General features: G+C 55.8%; 1 protein-coding gene across 1 annotated transcript in view; it reads left to right on the top strand.

Annotated features, from left to right (window-relative positions):
- ADGRB2 (adhesion G protein-coupled receptor B2) overlaps positions 1–4,962 on the top strand; it is a 36,532-nt gene extending 31,570 nt beyond the window's left edge. Inside the window, 5 exon segments of the mRNA XM_042952549.1 lie at positions 483–1,102; positions 3,441–3,476; positions 3,826–3,924; positions 4,024–4,080; positions 4,493–4,962. Coding sequence (XP_042808483.1) covers positions 483–1,102; positions 3,441–3,476; positions 3,826–3,924; positions 4,024–4,080; positions 4,493–4,678 — 998 coding nt within the window. The 3' untranslated portion in view covers positions 4,679–4,962.
- Positions 4,963–15,435: the final 10,473 nt, after the last annotated feature.

The raw sequence follows: 15,435 nt of genomic DNA, 5'->3' as shown, positions 1-15,435 counted from the left end.
CTTAATGTGTGACTTTGGGCGAACAGCTTAGTTCTCTGAGCCTTAAATAAATGAGGGGACGTCAAATGCTTAGCAGGGTGCAGGGCATCTAGTGGCCATTACCTTATTATATGATTCCCATGCCTTTTACCAGAATTTCCAGTTCTGGCTCCTGGGGAGGAGCTGCCAGGGAACGGGGAGGAGCAAGGCCATTTTGACAGCCTCGTAGCTGTGGGGGGTCAGAGCTCAGGACCTGCACCGGGAACTGACCTATGGGAACTCCTGCCCTGCCCTGCCTTGCTGTGGGCCTCTGGGCCAGTCTGAACACTCTTCTTCTTAACATGCCCGGTGTGTGAGAGAGTATCTACCCTGTAGCCACCTCTCCAAGACTCAGTTCCCTCCTCCGTCCAAGCCCAGGGGCTTGGTATACCTCCCCAGCCTGGGCAAGGGCATCAGGGCCTCCTCCTCCCCAGGACTTACCTCTCTCCCACTCCCGCCCCCAGTTCTGTTCAAGGAGGTCAACACTTGCAACCCGTCTACCATCACGGGCACACTGTCCCGCCTGTCTCTGGATGAGGACGAGGAGCCCAAGTCCTGCCTCGTGGGTCCCGAGGGCGGCCTCAGCTTCTCACCTCTGCCTGGGAATATCCTGGTGCCCATGGCAGCCTCGCCAGGCCTGGGGGAGCCACCGCCCCCGCAGGAGGCCAACCCCGTGTACGTGTGTGGGGAAGGTGGCCTGCGGCAGCTGGACCTCACATGGCTCCGGCCCGAGCCGGGCTCCGAGGGGGACTACATGGTGCTGCCCCGGCGGACTCTGAGCCTGCAGCCTGGCAGCGGGGGCGGAGGTGGTGAAGATCCCCCGAGGGCCCGGCCCGAGGGCACCCCTAGACGGGCTGCCAAGACAGTGCCCCATGCTGCCGAAGGCTACCCCAGCTTCCTGTCTGTGGACCACTCGGGCCTGGGGCTGGGCCCCGCCTATGGGTCTCTACAGAACCCCTATGGGATGACCTTCCAGCCGCCACCACCGACACCCAGCGCCCGCCAGGTATCTGAGCCGGGGGAGCGCAGCCGGACCATGCCCCGCACTGTGCCGGGCTCCACCATGAAGCTGGGCTCCCTGGAGGTGAGGGGCTGGAGGGCATGGGGTGGGCGTGGGAGGCCTGCCCCTGTGTGCCTGAAACTGTGTCTGAGTCGCGGGCAGCCGCAGGGAAGGGACAGCCAGCAGCGCACCTCCCCCCTCCCCAGGGCGGCACCTTTGTATAAAGTGGCTGGGAGCGTGGACACTGTGCATTTCTTCCTCCGTCTGTGCTTACGGACACAAGGGAACCCTGGCTTCTCTGAACCCCTGAAATGGGCTTGGACTTGGTGTGCTGAGAGCACACTTCTCGGTGCATTCCTGCCTGTTTCAGTGTCTCTTTGAGGTAACTGGTTAGGATGGGTCTTCCTTTGAGGGGCCTGTGGCTCAGGCTAAGTGCTGTGTTGTTAGGGAAGCCACACCAGGCCCTGGGAGCCTGGGTCTCTTGAGTCTGGCAGGTCTGAGTTTGGATCTGGGCGCTACTGATCAGCCGTGAGATCTTTAGCGAATCTCTCTCTGAGCCTCAGTTTCCTCACTTGTAAAGCAGGGAGACTCTTTGTAGAGTTGTTCCGAGGACGAATTGAGTGGTATAAAACGTTCGTCTCTGTGTGGAACAGGTAGTAAGTGCTAGATAATTGGGAATTGCTGCTGTTAACATCCCTGGAATCAGCCTCAGACACTGCCCATGGGCCTGTGGTCATTGGCCCTCTTTTCCTGAGAAAACACAAACCCCTTTCTCTCCCTACCTGTGTGTTTTCTGGAGGCTCCACCCTCCCTCTGGCCACGTCAGGGAATTGCTGGGAACAAGCAGGTGATAGTGGTCCACTGTAGAACTCCAGAACATTCTGGAACTCTGGGAGGAATGGTGGAAATGTGGATAAGGACAGGGGCAGGAGTCACGGCTCAGACACTGTTGGCTGCTCATGTTTGGCCTCAGAAACCTCTCCCCATCCTCCGCACAAAGGAAATTAAGTTAGCAGCTAGAGGTTTGCAAGTTGAGTTTCTCTCCCAAAATGTTTCTTGAACATTTGGTGCCTGCTCCCGCTGCAGATGGCAAAAACCGGAAGGCATAACAAAGACAAAACGACACCGGCACTGGGGAGGAGTGCGTTCAGCATCATGGCAGGTTTTGTTCTGTGGACACCTGCCCAGGGTTGGGCCACTGAGGCGGGGCCAGTTTCAGGCTCCTTGTGTGGGAGGTAGCAATAAATGTGGCAGTATCTTGAGGGGTCAAGGATGACGTCCAGAATTCTGGTGCAGGCAACCGCAATGGAGTGGAGGCGGAGGAGCGGGTTTGGGGCGGGGAATTCTGAGTTTTTTTAGTTGGGCACAGCTGTGTGTGTGGTGCCTGGGGACAGGAAGAGATGTCCCACTGCCTCCAGAAAGAGAGAGGTGGCCAGAACAGAGAGGACACCCATGTGTCACCCATGTGCATAGGGAAGGGCAGGAGAAGGTCCAGGGCACAGCACGGAGGGCCCAGTGTTGGGGACGCCAGGGTGGACGGTGGAGAAGGGGCAGGCAGAGAGGTGGAAGGACCAGGAGAGAGTGGTGTCATAGAGGCCAGTGGTGATGACCATGTCTGCTGGGCCTAGGACTTGGGAAATCTTAGATGGCGGTCTTAGCATCATCCCTGAGGGCCTTGGGGTAAGTCCCTTCTCCTCTCTGGACCTCAGTTTCCCCAGTGTAACCTGGGACAGTTGACTTTGGTCTCCTGAGTGCTCCTGGTGCCAACATTCTAAGATTCTAAGGCCTCCTCCTCGAATAGCTATGGATGCTGCGTAGGTCACCGGGCCTTGAATGCTCTTGGGCAAGTGAGGGGCTGGAAAGGGCCTGGAGTGGTGCAGAGACCAGGGAAAGGGGCAAGGCAGGGTCAAAGGAAGGACTTGAAAACCTGAGTCCTCGTGTTTGTAGGACAAGTGGAGAGCTCCAAGGAGAGGGGAGCTTGTAGCTGGCAGAGAGAGTGGGGAGAGATGGGGCAGAGGGGTAGAGTCCGGGGCACAGAGGAAGGAGTGTCTGCTCTTTGATCCCATGTGGGAACCCATGTCTGTGTGTGGTCGCACGTCTGTTGTGTGTCTGTGTGTGCGGTCTCCCTGTGAGTGTCTGCCTGCAGGCTCAGTCATGTGTGGGAGCAGCAGGGGTGTGGGCCTGGGGCCTGAGCTGCAGCCCTGTGGCCGGGTCATGCCTCAGCTCCTCATCCCCCAGACCTCCGTCCTGTTCCCACAACCCCAAGGGCTGCCCTGAAGTATTCCTAGCTCCTGGGCCTGTGCTGTAGGAAGGTTACAGGGGTAGGTGCAGATGTTGGGTACCAGGTCTCTTGTCTCTAAAGCCACTGCATGTGGTAAAAAGCTTTTTTCTCCTTCACTGTTTCCTTGGTGCTCCCTCCCAGCGAAAGAAGTTACGATATTCAGACCTGGACTTTGAGGTAAGTGGGGTGTGTGTGTGTGTGTGTGTGTGTGTGCGTGCATGTATGCGCATGTGCGTTGGGGGCATCCGTGGGTGGTGTCTGTCCCTGGAGGGCCCACTCCTAAAATTAGCCAAAGCCCCATTGCAGAGTCTGACCCAAGGACCCTGAACCCGTGGTTTCCACGGGGGCTTCCCACCATCCCCCGATCCCAGCCCAAGCATCACCTCCGGGGTAGAGGGAGACCCAGGCCTTGTCCCAGAGGGCCAACAGCAGGCAGGGATGTGGGGAGCCAGGGGACAGGGGTGGGGGGTGGCTCACAGTGCCACCCCAGTGCGGAGCACCTCCTCTCACACCCTGTGGCTCCCAGAAGGTGATGCACACCCGGAAACGGCACTCGGAACTCTACCACGAGCTCAACCAGAAATTCCACACTTTCGACCGCTACCGCAGCCAGTCCGCAGCCAAGGTGAGGGCTACTCCCGTGGTTTTCCCTGCCCAAAGCTCGGGGCCCAACCTGACACAGGGCCCCCTGGGGTTGGACCCTGACCCGTGGCCCCCGTTGCAGAGGGAGAAGCGGTGGAGTGTGTCCTCGGGTGGGACGGCCGAACGGAGCGTGACCGGCGTAAGTGCCCCTGAGCTGGGTTGGGGTCAGGTGGGCTCCGAGGGGCTCATTCCCTCCCAGCCCTCCTCCCCTTCCTGGGCAACCTCAGCCTAGCTCACTGAGGGTCCACCCATGGCATAAGTGACAGTTGTGAGGCTGCTCTGGGGATGGGGAGCATTGCCAGAGACTCCAGCAGGGTCTTGAAGGGGGGGGGGGCACACAGAAGACATGATCCCAGGGGCCTCTCAGAGCATCGGGCTCAGGAACCCAACTACGGAACCAGGCGGATCTGGGTTTCGGTTCTGCTCAGGCACCTGGTTGCTGGGTGACTTTGGGCTTCACCAGCCCTCTCTGGGCCTCCTCGGTTTGTCCTGTACAACGAGTGAGAGGGTATTGGCCCATCTCCATGGGTTCCTTCCCACTGCCCCCACAGGAGAAGCCCAGCCCTGGGGAGCACCCCGGCTTGTCCCAACAGCGGAGACATCAGAGCTGGAGCACCTTCAAGTCTATGACATTGGGCTCGCTGCCCCCCAAGCCCCGAGAACGGCTGGCCCTGCACCGAGCAGCAGCCTGGGAGCCCACAGAACCACCTGATGGTGACTTCCAGACAGAGGTGTGAGTGCCACACCGGACTGCCCACTGCGTATAAATATATATATCTCTCTATTTTCACACTCCACTTTGGAACCACCCAGGAGCCGGCGCCCCCTCCCCTTTCCCGAGGGCTGGGCAGGGAGGCGCAGTGGACTCGGCCGGGCTGGGGAAGCCAGACACGGCATGGCCTGGGGGACCAGGGCCCTTCCCTGTTTCTCAGAGGCCCCCCCCATCTTCACCCCAGGCTGTCTGTCCCTGTCCTGGGCTGGGGAGGGGGGAGGGGAACTTTGTCGGGAATAAACTTCACTCTGTGGATTTTGCTGCTGAGCTGTTTGCTTCCCCCAGGTGAAGGCCCAGCCCTGGGACCCCAGCTTTGTTCCCCCGTCTCCTTGGTTCACCTCACTTGGTCTCAGCAAATTGCATAATGGGGTCAGACCAGCCCTGACTGGGAGGGGACACCTGGGCTCTGACTCCATCTTTGCCCCCGATTTCCTGGATGACCTCGGACACATCCTGTCTCCCGTCAGGGCCTGGGTGGGTAAGCAGACTGGGTGTGTGATATGGGACTCCTTGCAGCTGGCCTTCCCCCGTGGCCATGATGGTCATGGCTGCTGTTCACTGGGACTCAGAGGCCAGGCTGCCTAGGCCGGAGCCAAGGCAGTGCTTAGTGACCTCAGTTTCTGTGAAATAGGGATGGTGATAGTACCTACCTCATAGGGTGGCTAAGAGGATGAGACATTAATATATGCAAAGGGCTTAGCGAGTGCCTGGCACAGAAGCCGCTTCTCAAGTCTTAGCTATCATCACTTGGCACTTGGTCTCATGCTGCGCTCTGTGCTAGGAGCTTTGCACACACAACCACTGATTCCTCAGAATAACCTTGCTGGAAGGTTTTAGGCTTGTGGATAGGAGCACAAGGCCGGAAATGGAAAGTGACTTGCTCAAGGCCATTGTCAGAGTCAGAGCTGGGATTTCAAACCCAGGCTTGGTGGACAGTGGAGCCCACCCTCGTACACCTTTTATCAGCCTCCCCCTGATAGGACAGGAAGCTTCAACTCACCTCTCGGCACCTGAGCTTCATGGCTGCAGGGGAGCGACAGGGTGCTGGGTGGCAGTGGAGCCTCGGGGTTCAGGGCTTAGTGCGGGTGTGGAGTGGGGGGACCAGGCTGCCTTGGTGCCAGAGGGCCGGGCTGGGAGGCTCATTGCTGGGGTGTATGCTTCACATGCCTGAGTGGATGGACCCTTGCTAAGTTCCCAGGCACCCAGGAAAAGGGGGCACAGGCTCAGCATGTAAAAATAGCTTGCAGTCTGTGCAGTAGTGTGCTTCTGTGGTCAGGCAGCATTGGGAGCGGGGGCCACAGGTGCAGCTGCTGGCCTGGCCATTCAGCAGCGTGGGCACCCCTGGGCCACTCCCCAGGGACTCAGTCTCCGGGGATGGCTGACACATCAGAGGGAGGGGTTAGGTGCTGTGGGAGCCTGGATGAGAGAGTGGGGGAAGGGACTGGCTGCTGCAGCAGGGGTGACAGCTAACAGCCTCCTGAAGGAGCTGGAAGAGGGATGGCCATGGAGGTACAGGCTCCCTCAGTCTTCTCTGAATTCTGCCTGCTGTGGGCCTGGTCAGGGGAGCGGGAGCAGAGTCCTCAGGCCTGTGCCCCTAGGCCCTGGGCTTTTCTAGGCCCCTGAGTTCCTTTGAACCTTCCAGGCCGCCTCCCCTTGGGCACACCGGGCACTTACTGCGTACGGTGCTCTCTCAGGCACGACTTGATTTGAGTCTTCAAGGTAGGTTATTGTGACTCCCCCACTTTACAGATGAGAAAGTCAGGGCTCAGAGAAGGGACATGACTTTCGCAAACTCGCACACCTTGTCAGTGGCTTTACTGGGACTTGGGGCTGTGAATGGCAGGATCTCGATACCAGCCAGCCCAGGTAAAAGGGAACTTTGTTCACTCAGCAGTTGCAAGCTGCAGCAAGGACAGTGGTGGGCATGTGTGGCTGGCCTTGGGTGAGGGGACCCAGGGTCAGAGTGCCACTGGGCATTCTGCTCCTCACAGCTGCTCTGTGTCAGTTTCATTCTTCCAGGCAAGCTTCCTCACCCCTGGCACTGGGTTTCCTTCTCCCAGTGCCCAGCACTTGCTTTGCCCCCAGAGAGGAAGAAACTTTCTCCTGAATTCTAATCAGAAACTCCCCAAGGAGGGGTGTGATTGGCCCCAGGCGGAGGTTGGGGTGCGGAGGTTGGACATTATTGGCACCAAAAAAAGCCTCTGGCCCTGACCTTGGGCCCCCACCATGGTGCAGGCCAGGCTTTTCTCTGAGCTGCCACCTAAAGCCTTCTTCATGCCTTTCCTGTAGTCCTGTCTCCTTTCTTCCTGGCCCTGGGCTCTACTGGCCACCGCTGGGATCTCTGGGGCTGAGCTGCCATGTGCTTTCCCCTCCCCTCTTGTGGTTTCTTGCTGTACATCTGGTTTGGGGCAGTTTAATATTCACCTTGTTGGTTCTGCTCAAACAGGCTGGAGGCTCGCCGCTTCCGTGGCAGAGCTTTCCTGGGCTCAGGACCCCATCCCTCTGCCCCTCAGTCCTCACTCCCCCAAGCCCTGACTTGGGGTGTGACTTTGGACAGGCTGCTGGGCCCTTGGCTTGGGTTTCCTTATCTGTAGGCCTGAGAGCTCTTCCATTAGGGCTAATAGCTAACTCGTCATTTCTTTCCTGGACTTGAATTTTTCACCTTGTTGTCTTCCTTATTCTCTCTGCCTCCTATCTCCAGTTCTTGGTCCACCTGGCCCAAGTGTGATCTTTTCAAAATGCAGACGTGGCCTGGCCGCTGCCCTGCTCAGAAGCCTCCTAAGGATCCTAGAAGTAGCCTAGAATCTAGGCCCTTGGTGATGTGACCCTTGCCTAACTCTCCTGGCCTGTCTCTCTGCCCTCTGTGCCTAGGCACATGTCATTTCTTCTGTTTGGGACTCCCTCCTGGCAACCCCCTTCATCCTTCTAGATCTGGCCCAAGTGGCACCTCTGTGAAGTCATTCCTGAACTCCCTGTCTCAGGAGTTGGCACCCACTGGGCTCCCAAAGTCCTGGCACACACTTTCACTGTCAAACTGCTCACAGAATTGTTGTCATTTATGTTGATCTGGTCAGGTTTGTATGTTCAGTTGGCTCCACACAGAGCAGGCATCAGTGGATCTTTATTTAGACTGGACAGACGGAATGCACAAAACAACATTGGTTTCCTCATCTGCAGAATGGGGATATAGATAATTCTTACCCAGCCCTCCTCACTGATATTATTATTCATGGGGAGCATTTTGCAGGTGATACCTGCCCCTGTCTCGGTTATTCCTTCCTGGGCCTTGGCGCGATCCAAGGACCCAAGGTGAAGACAGCCCTGGATGCTGTCCAGGGTGCTGAAAGGGACCCGCAGCCCTCCCAAGAGGTGAGACAGCCTTAGGGGCTCACCCAACCTTGGTTGCAGCTTCTCCTGCCTTCCAGGCCATGGCAGGGTCATGGGTGAGCAGACCAGCCCTATGTGTGTAAGCCCAGACCCTGGGAAAATGCCCAACAAAAAACCGAAAACTACATATGTAATTTTAAATGTCAAATTCTCTAGTAGCCATTTTTAAAAAGGAAATAAGGGTGCCTAGGTAGCTCAGTCAGTTACGCGTCCAACTCTTGACTTTGGTTCAGGTCATGATCTCACAGTTTGTGGGTTCGAGCCCTGTGTCAGGCTCTGGGCTGATGGCACGGAGCCTGTTTGGGATTCTCTCTCCCTCTCTCTCTCTGCCTCTCCCCTGCTCACGTGCTCTCTCTCAAAATAAATAAACTTTAAAAACTAAAAAGAAAAATAGGTGAGATTTATTTTAATAATATATTTAGCCCAACATATCAAAAAATCATTTCAACACATAATCACTAAAGGAAATTACCAACATTCTCTTTTCTTACTAAGTCTTGAAGTCCAGTGTTTGTTTTACACATACAGCACATCTCAGTTCAGCCTGGTGACATTCTAAGTGCTCAGTAGTCAAGTGTGGCTAGAGACTACCATATCTAGGGCACAGCTCTAGATAGAATAAAGGCAGTGGCCTTGGACATGTCAGTTCAGAGTCATTTGTGGAAAGGGGGTACAAGTACTACTTGCCTCACTGGGTTCTGATGGGGGTTCAAGAAAGTGATGCAGGGAAAATTCTCAGCACAGTGCCAGCACAAAGTAGGTCCTAAGTCAGTGATGCTGGAACCTAGGTATTCAGGGGATGCAGGTGGACAGGGAGGGGGTGTTGGGGATGTAGAGAAGGTCCCAGGGAGACCTGTGGACTATCAGGCCTACCTCAGCAGGGCTGGGGGAAGGGTGCACACTCCTCCCCACCCTGAACAGCCTGTCTTCCTTCTTTCCACCTGCAGCCACGGACCCCTGGGAAAAGGGAGGCAGGTTAAGACTGGCACTTGAACAGACACATTAAAACTCAATAATTCACTTCCATTAGGCACCAATTAAAAGGAAATTAGGTGACCAAGGAGGCCTGAGGGAGACCTTGGGTGCAGGATACTGCCAACTTCTGCCTCTCTGGACTTACTTCCCTCAAGGCTTCTTGCCCACCCTGGAAGTTCATGGGGCCCACAGTTGGGGCTTTTTAGGGGCAGTCCCCAGCAGCCTCCATTATTCCTCCCTGCACTTCTCCAAGGCCACCAACCCCAGGAAGACCCCTACCCTCTTAGGCCCTCAACATACATGTTAAATGTCAGGGCAGAGGAGCCTCCAATAGGGCTTTGGCATTTCAGGCCAGTGGAAAGTCAGGAAGGGTGTCAAACGGAGGACTGGTGTGATCAGATTATATATTAACAAGATTGTTCTGGGTGGAGGGAAATGGATGGGGGCGGATAATTAATGAAGAGTAAGGGTGGATACAGAGAGACCAGTGAAGAGACCATCCATGAAGGGAAATTTTAGTGGAAGGGGCATGGAAGTTATATGTGTGTAGTGGGTGGAGTTGTCAGCCCCTGATATGGACAGTATGGAAAGGAGCCAAGGATGATTCATGGCCTTCCGTCTTACGCACCTCAGTGGATGACTGTGCCATTAGATTTGGGGCACTGGAAGAGAACCAGCTTTGGGGAACATGATTATGACTTTGGCTTTGAGTGTGTTAACCTGGAAATACCTTGGAGATGGTCAAAGGGGAATTTCACATAGGAAGTAGGTGGTTAGATGCACAGGACTGGAACACAAAGCTGGGTCAGAGTCATTGGTGTGGCAGGAGGCCGTATTGGAGTGGGCCCGCTCGTAGAGTGAGCAGGAGGTGACGAAATGAAGACAGTATAGACAGTTCTTGCAGTGGGGCTATGAAAAGGGAGAAGAAGTTCAGGGCCCACTGTAGGCTCTAAAGGTGAATTAGCCAGCAAGGATGATTGATGGAATGTTTCCAGCAAGGAAGAGGTCATCCTATCCCCCTCCTCAAGATCCTACATAACGACAGACCAAAAATAACCAGCTCTGCCATTCTGGGAGGCAGGGTCCTGGGACCTGGAAAAATGGATATCATCACGGAGATTGATTCTGCTCATCTGCTGGGCTGCAGGCCAGCCACACTTCCTGAAGAGGGGATGGAAGGTAGAGGTGGGCTCACAACAAGTCCTCAGCTCTAGGACCTCTGGGAGGAGGAAGCTTTGGACTCCCTGGGGAAGTTCCCAGGGTACAAGATAAAGGCACGTGCCCTGGGCTCTCAGCAGTCGTTGCCCCTGCTGCTCCTGACCAGGCAGGAGCAGGGGCAAGCCCTCCCCACAATCCTCCCCACTGGGCCTGCTCCAGGCTGGTATGTCCCCATCCCCTGTGGTGCATGGCACAGCCCCAGCCATCAATCCAGGCCTCCCTAGAGTCCACCAAGAAAGTCAATATTTAATTTGGGCATCATGTTAATGCTATCGATTGCTGCCTCCCCTTCTCCGCTTCCTCAGACTCATTTGTCACTTCCCACCTACTGGGGGCTGCGGGGGTGGAGTGTGCTGGAGCGCAGAAGAGGCAGAGCTCACTCTGAGGTTGGCTTGAGAAAACTGGCTTGCACATGAGGGTGCTGCCCTGAGCCACCTTGCTTCCCGTTCTGCCTGAGAATCTCTGATCTGCTTTGAGTTTCCTGAGCCCTGGCCCCAGGGAGTGCACTGAGGTGGGGAAGAGAGAAGAGAAGTCGACCTTCCTCCCTGGTGGGGACTGTGTCTAATTCCCTGTAGGGTCCACAAGCAGAGCGGATGTGGTTGGAATTGAATGGTAGATAGAACCTGCGAAGTACACCACTGTGGGAGAGAAGTGAGAAGGGAATCCTAGGACCCAGGGCCCAAGGGCTATTCCATTCGAGCTTCTGGAACCCCTCTGGGTGCCTAGCACTGTACCTGTATAATGCTGTGGGACCCACATGGAGACCTTGAGACGATCCAGCTCTAGGCCCAAGGAGGGGCTTGGGAATGCTTTGAGCTTAGAGCTCAGCTGGGCAGCAAAAGAGGCCGAGGGGAGGGCAAGGTTCACCTCAAGGCTGTGCTGGGCTTTGCTCCACAGTTTGTTCTTGTCACCTATGGGGATCCAGATCCAGGCAGATGGGCTATGCCCCTTGGCACTCTTGCCCAGCCTGGCGTACCCACCCTCAGGAGGGGAATGGAGTTGGCTTGGGGGCCAGGCTCATGCTTAAATTGCAGCTTGATACTTGCCCAGTGGGCTCGGGCAAGTTAAGTAAACTTTCTGAGCCCTAGATTCTTCCTCTGAGAAGTCTCTTAGGGCCTTGGTCACTGTACAGTTTTCAGAGGGTCAGAAATGGGCAGGGGCAAGCCGCAGTGGCCCAGGGGGCGTTACCAGCCTTCTCACGCTAAACACCTGCCAACTCTGGTGCAGCCTTGAGAAGCTGCCAGCAAATGCTGCTACGGGCTACTTGCTATCAGTTAGGCCTGGGCCACCGTGGTACCTTGGCACTCCTCATTAGCCAGAGCCCGCAAGCTGAGACCACATCGCTGAGGGGATAGTTGGGCCAGGCCTGCCTTCTAGCACTGGTTGACTGAACGGTCCGGCTTGGGGCACCAGAAGGTGACAGCAAGACACATATGCACACACATACACACACGTTCAGAAAGAAATTCTGCTTCAATAAGCTTATCCAGAATCTCGCGGTTGAAAAATTGGAAAAGAAGTTGTTTCCGTTTCAGCATATGCGTATTATGCTTCACAGAATAGCATTATTTCTATTATGAGTTATGTATGAAAAACGCCAGATTCTTCTCAGTGTGCAGGGCACTTGAATATCTTAATCTGGCCCAGGTGACTCCCATCCTGAGCTGCCCAAGGACGCCTCAGTGGCCCAGCTCATCCACTCTGAGCCGCTCAGTCAAGCCTGGAGTCAGGAGAGCCTGAAGTGGTCGTTCACATGGTCAGTAAACATCCACTGCCAGCTCATGCCAGGCCCAAGCTGGGCATTGACAGTGCGAAGATGAGGAAGACAACGTCCCTAGGAAGGATACCAAGGAGGAGGGAAGCAGGACGGATTTTGTTTCCTCTGCCCAAAACCTCCGAGGGGCCTTCTTCTGCTCTCAGAATAAAGCTAAGCCTTCCCACTGTGGCCCGAGAGGTGGGAACTGATCTGGTCCCCGTCCGCAGCTCTAATGTGTCCCCTGCCACTCTCTCCTCACTGATGGAGCTCCAGCTATGTGGCCTCCTTTCTGCTCCTCAAACACATTTCATGCTCTCTCCTAGACGAGGGCCTTTGCGCGTGCTACACCCTCTACTTGAAAGGCTCTTTCCCAGTGATTTGCTTTGCTGGCTCCTCATTTTCTGATTGAAGCCATCTCCTCAGAAAGGCCTTCCTTCCATACCCTTCGCCCCTCCGAGTCCCTTTGTATCACATCACGTTTTGTATCACATTTTATATTACAGCCTAATCCTTCCATAGCACCGCTTCCCACACCCCCCCCCGCCCCCGTAGGAAATTACAGCACCTGTTTATTGTCTGTCTCCACCCCCCCCCCCCCCCCCGCAACTAGACTGTGAACCTCTGAGCACAGCACAGGGTGAGATTCATTGACATACATACCATTGCCTGGCACATGATGTGAACTTAATAGATATTGCTGAATGGATGTGGAATTGAAGGTTCCCATAGGACAGCAAGAAGTGGGGGACCTGGAGCTAAAGCTCTGGCCCTTCCTGCTCTGCCACAGGCTGACTGTGTCTGTGTCTGTGTCTGGACCTGGGGGTGGGGGGAGGGTATTGTATGCGCAAGCCTGGAAAGGAGAAAGCCCCACAGGACACCAGCCTCAGGGCATGCATATTGCAGGAGGCTCCTTCCTTGCATATTAACTTGCTGCCAGACCAGCCGCTCTGGCTCCTGCTGAGCTTTTCACGGTCAGGGCTGGGGTTGATTGGGGGTGGGGTTTGGGTGGACAGAGTATGGATGTCCAGAAGACCACATACACCTTGGGGCGAGGGTGTCACCTGTGGCAATATAGGCAGGGGCTTGTTCCCAGGTGGCCATGTATGGGTGCTACGTGTGCAGCTGCGTGTCCGAGCATGCCCTGCCCTTAGCTGGCCTGCGGTGCACAGAGGTGGATGGCGTTTTACATGTCATCCCTTCCAAGCTCAACCGAGAGAAGGAAGGGCCCTTAGAGACCATTGCGTTCCACTCCCTCCTCCCTCCCCTGCATTGTACAGAGAGGACAAGTAAGGCCCACAGAGGGGAGAGAGGTTGCTTGAGGTTACATCATGAGTCCATGGAGGGTCAGGGCTAATGTTGAGTGAATAGTGAGCATTTATGGAAAACCTCTGGTATACCTGGCGTTGTGCGGGACACTGGGGACTCCCCACGCTAGAGAAGCCGCAATTTGGGAGCTGGGGCTAGGGGAAGAGGGAGTCAGACATGGACGTAAGCAGTAGGCTCCAGAGCGGGAGAGGTCTCCTCTGCCTTTGTGGGGAGGGTATCCAGGAAGGCTTCTTAAAGAAAGGAAGCACATGTGCTGAGCTTTGAAGACAAACTGAAAGCTTAGCAGGCAGAGAAAGGGGAAGGGGCACTCCAGGAGGAGGGTGCCATGTAAGCAAAGGAAGCATGGAGGCATGAAACAACGTGGCAAGTCTGGGAAACCCTGTGAATCATGTGATTTGGCTGGAGGGGAGGGGAAGGGAGGGGAGGGGAAGGGAGGGGAGGAGAGGGGAGGAGAGAGGGGAGGGGAGAGGAGAGGAGAGGAGAGGAGAGGAGGGGGTTGGGCTGCAGACATGGGGCCACGAGGGAGGCAGGTTCTGATCACAGTGGGCCTCGAAGGGCCATGTTAGGGGTTTGGATTTTATTCTGAGGGTTGCTGGGGAATCACGGAAGCAGACCTGGGTTTTGGAAAGATTTCTGTAGCTACAGAGGAAAAGTGAATTCGATGTATACATTTTGAGCACTTACTATGTGCCAGGCACCCCGCTAGGTCCTGATGATTCAATTTGGAGTGAGGCGCCCAGTCCCGGGCCCCGCGGTGCGACAACAGACAGGTGTGGCAGGTAGAGATCCTGGTGCACAAACTCCAGAAATACTCCAATTCTCTATTCTTGTGAAGTCAGCTCCAGTCTGACTCATGCTAAGCCCTTTCCTACGAGTTGGCAGAAAATGCAATCTCCACCATCACCGGGGTCCCCTGCCACCTTCTCCAGAGTCTCGTGCAAGGACCTGCTGTCTCACTTGGGCCTAAGCATGGAGGAGGGGTCACCTGTCTTTGATCACACAGAGACGCCCATTGTCTTAGTTTACGTGGTCGCTGAAGTTTCCAGCTATTTAGCTGTTCCTCTGTTACTGAGGCTAGACCTTCCCCCCTCCCCCACCTGGACTCCAGCCTCCCCAGGTGCACCATCTTCCACAACTCCCACCACCAGTCAGGGGTGGGGCTGCTGGACACATGTCCCCACCACTCCCAGGACCCCCCCTTCTGCCCACTCTGCAGCTAGCTGCTCTGTCTCCATTCTCTCCCCCCCCCCTCCCCCTCCCCCGTCGGCTCCCACCCTCTTCTCTCCACGTGGGAACACCTAGCACAGTCACTTTCAGAAGGTTAGCTTTTTCCAAAGTCAGGATGAGCCATCAGACTTCAAACAGCTTTTGTGAGCAGCCCCACACTGTTCCCTGGGGCTAGGAAAACCAAAGGGCTGGGCTACCAGCCTGGAACGGGGAGGGGAGCAAAACAATTAACATATCAATACATTATCCTGTCGCGGGAGTAGGTTAGTGACCGTAGCAATGACGCTCTGAGACAGCTCCGGGACTGAAGGGACACACCAGGGACAGGAGGGAGCTCAGACAAGGGGCACCGGACTCATTCCTAGGGGGTCTCCTCCCAAGGAGCAGAGTTTCTGCCAGACTGAGCCCTGAAGATGGTGAGGAAAAGTGTTCCAGGAGAAAGGAACAGCAGGTGGGAAGGCCTCTTGGTGAGAGCCAGCAGGGGTGTGAAGAACTGACCGTTGGCCTTCGTGAAGGAGGTGGGGCTAGGTGGTGAAAAGCGGAGGTTTGGAGTTCTTGACCCTAAAAAGCCTTTGAAAGATATTTACCAAGGGAGTGACAAGACCAGATTTCTGATACAAAACACCACGTTGCTGGCAGTAGAGAATGGATGGGGGAAGGGGTAAAATTGGAGGCAGGGGCAGCGGCTGGCAGGAGCTGCAGAGATCCAAGGACAGTGGCTGCCTGAACCTGAGGCAGTGGCCTTGAGGGATGGCAGAAGAAGACACCATCCACAGGTCATTACGAAGAAAGGGCAGGACCTGGAGCTGGGGGTTGGGATTAGGGGAGGACAG

The sequence above is a fragment of the Panthera leo genome, chromosome C1, assembly GCF_018350215.1.
Source record: "Panthera leo isolate Ple1 chromosome C1, P.leo_Ple1_pat1.1, whole genome shotgun sequence".
Lineage (NCBI taxonomy): Eukaryota > Metazoa > Chordata > Mammalia > Carnivora > Felidae > Panthera > Panthera leo.
Note: the sequence above shows the minus strand (reverse complement) of the source record. Positions and strands in the feature narration are given on the sequence as shown.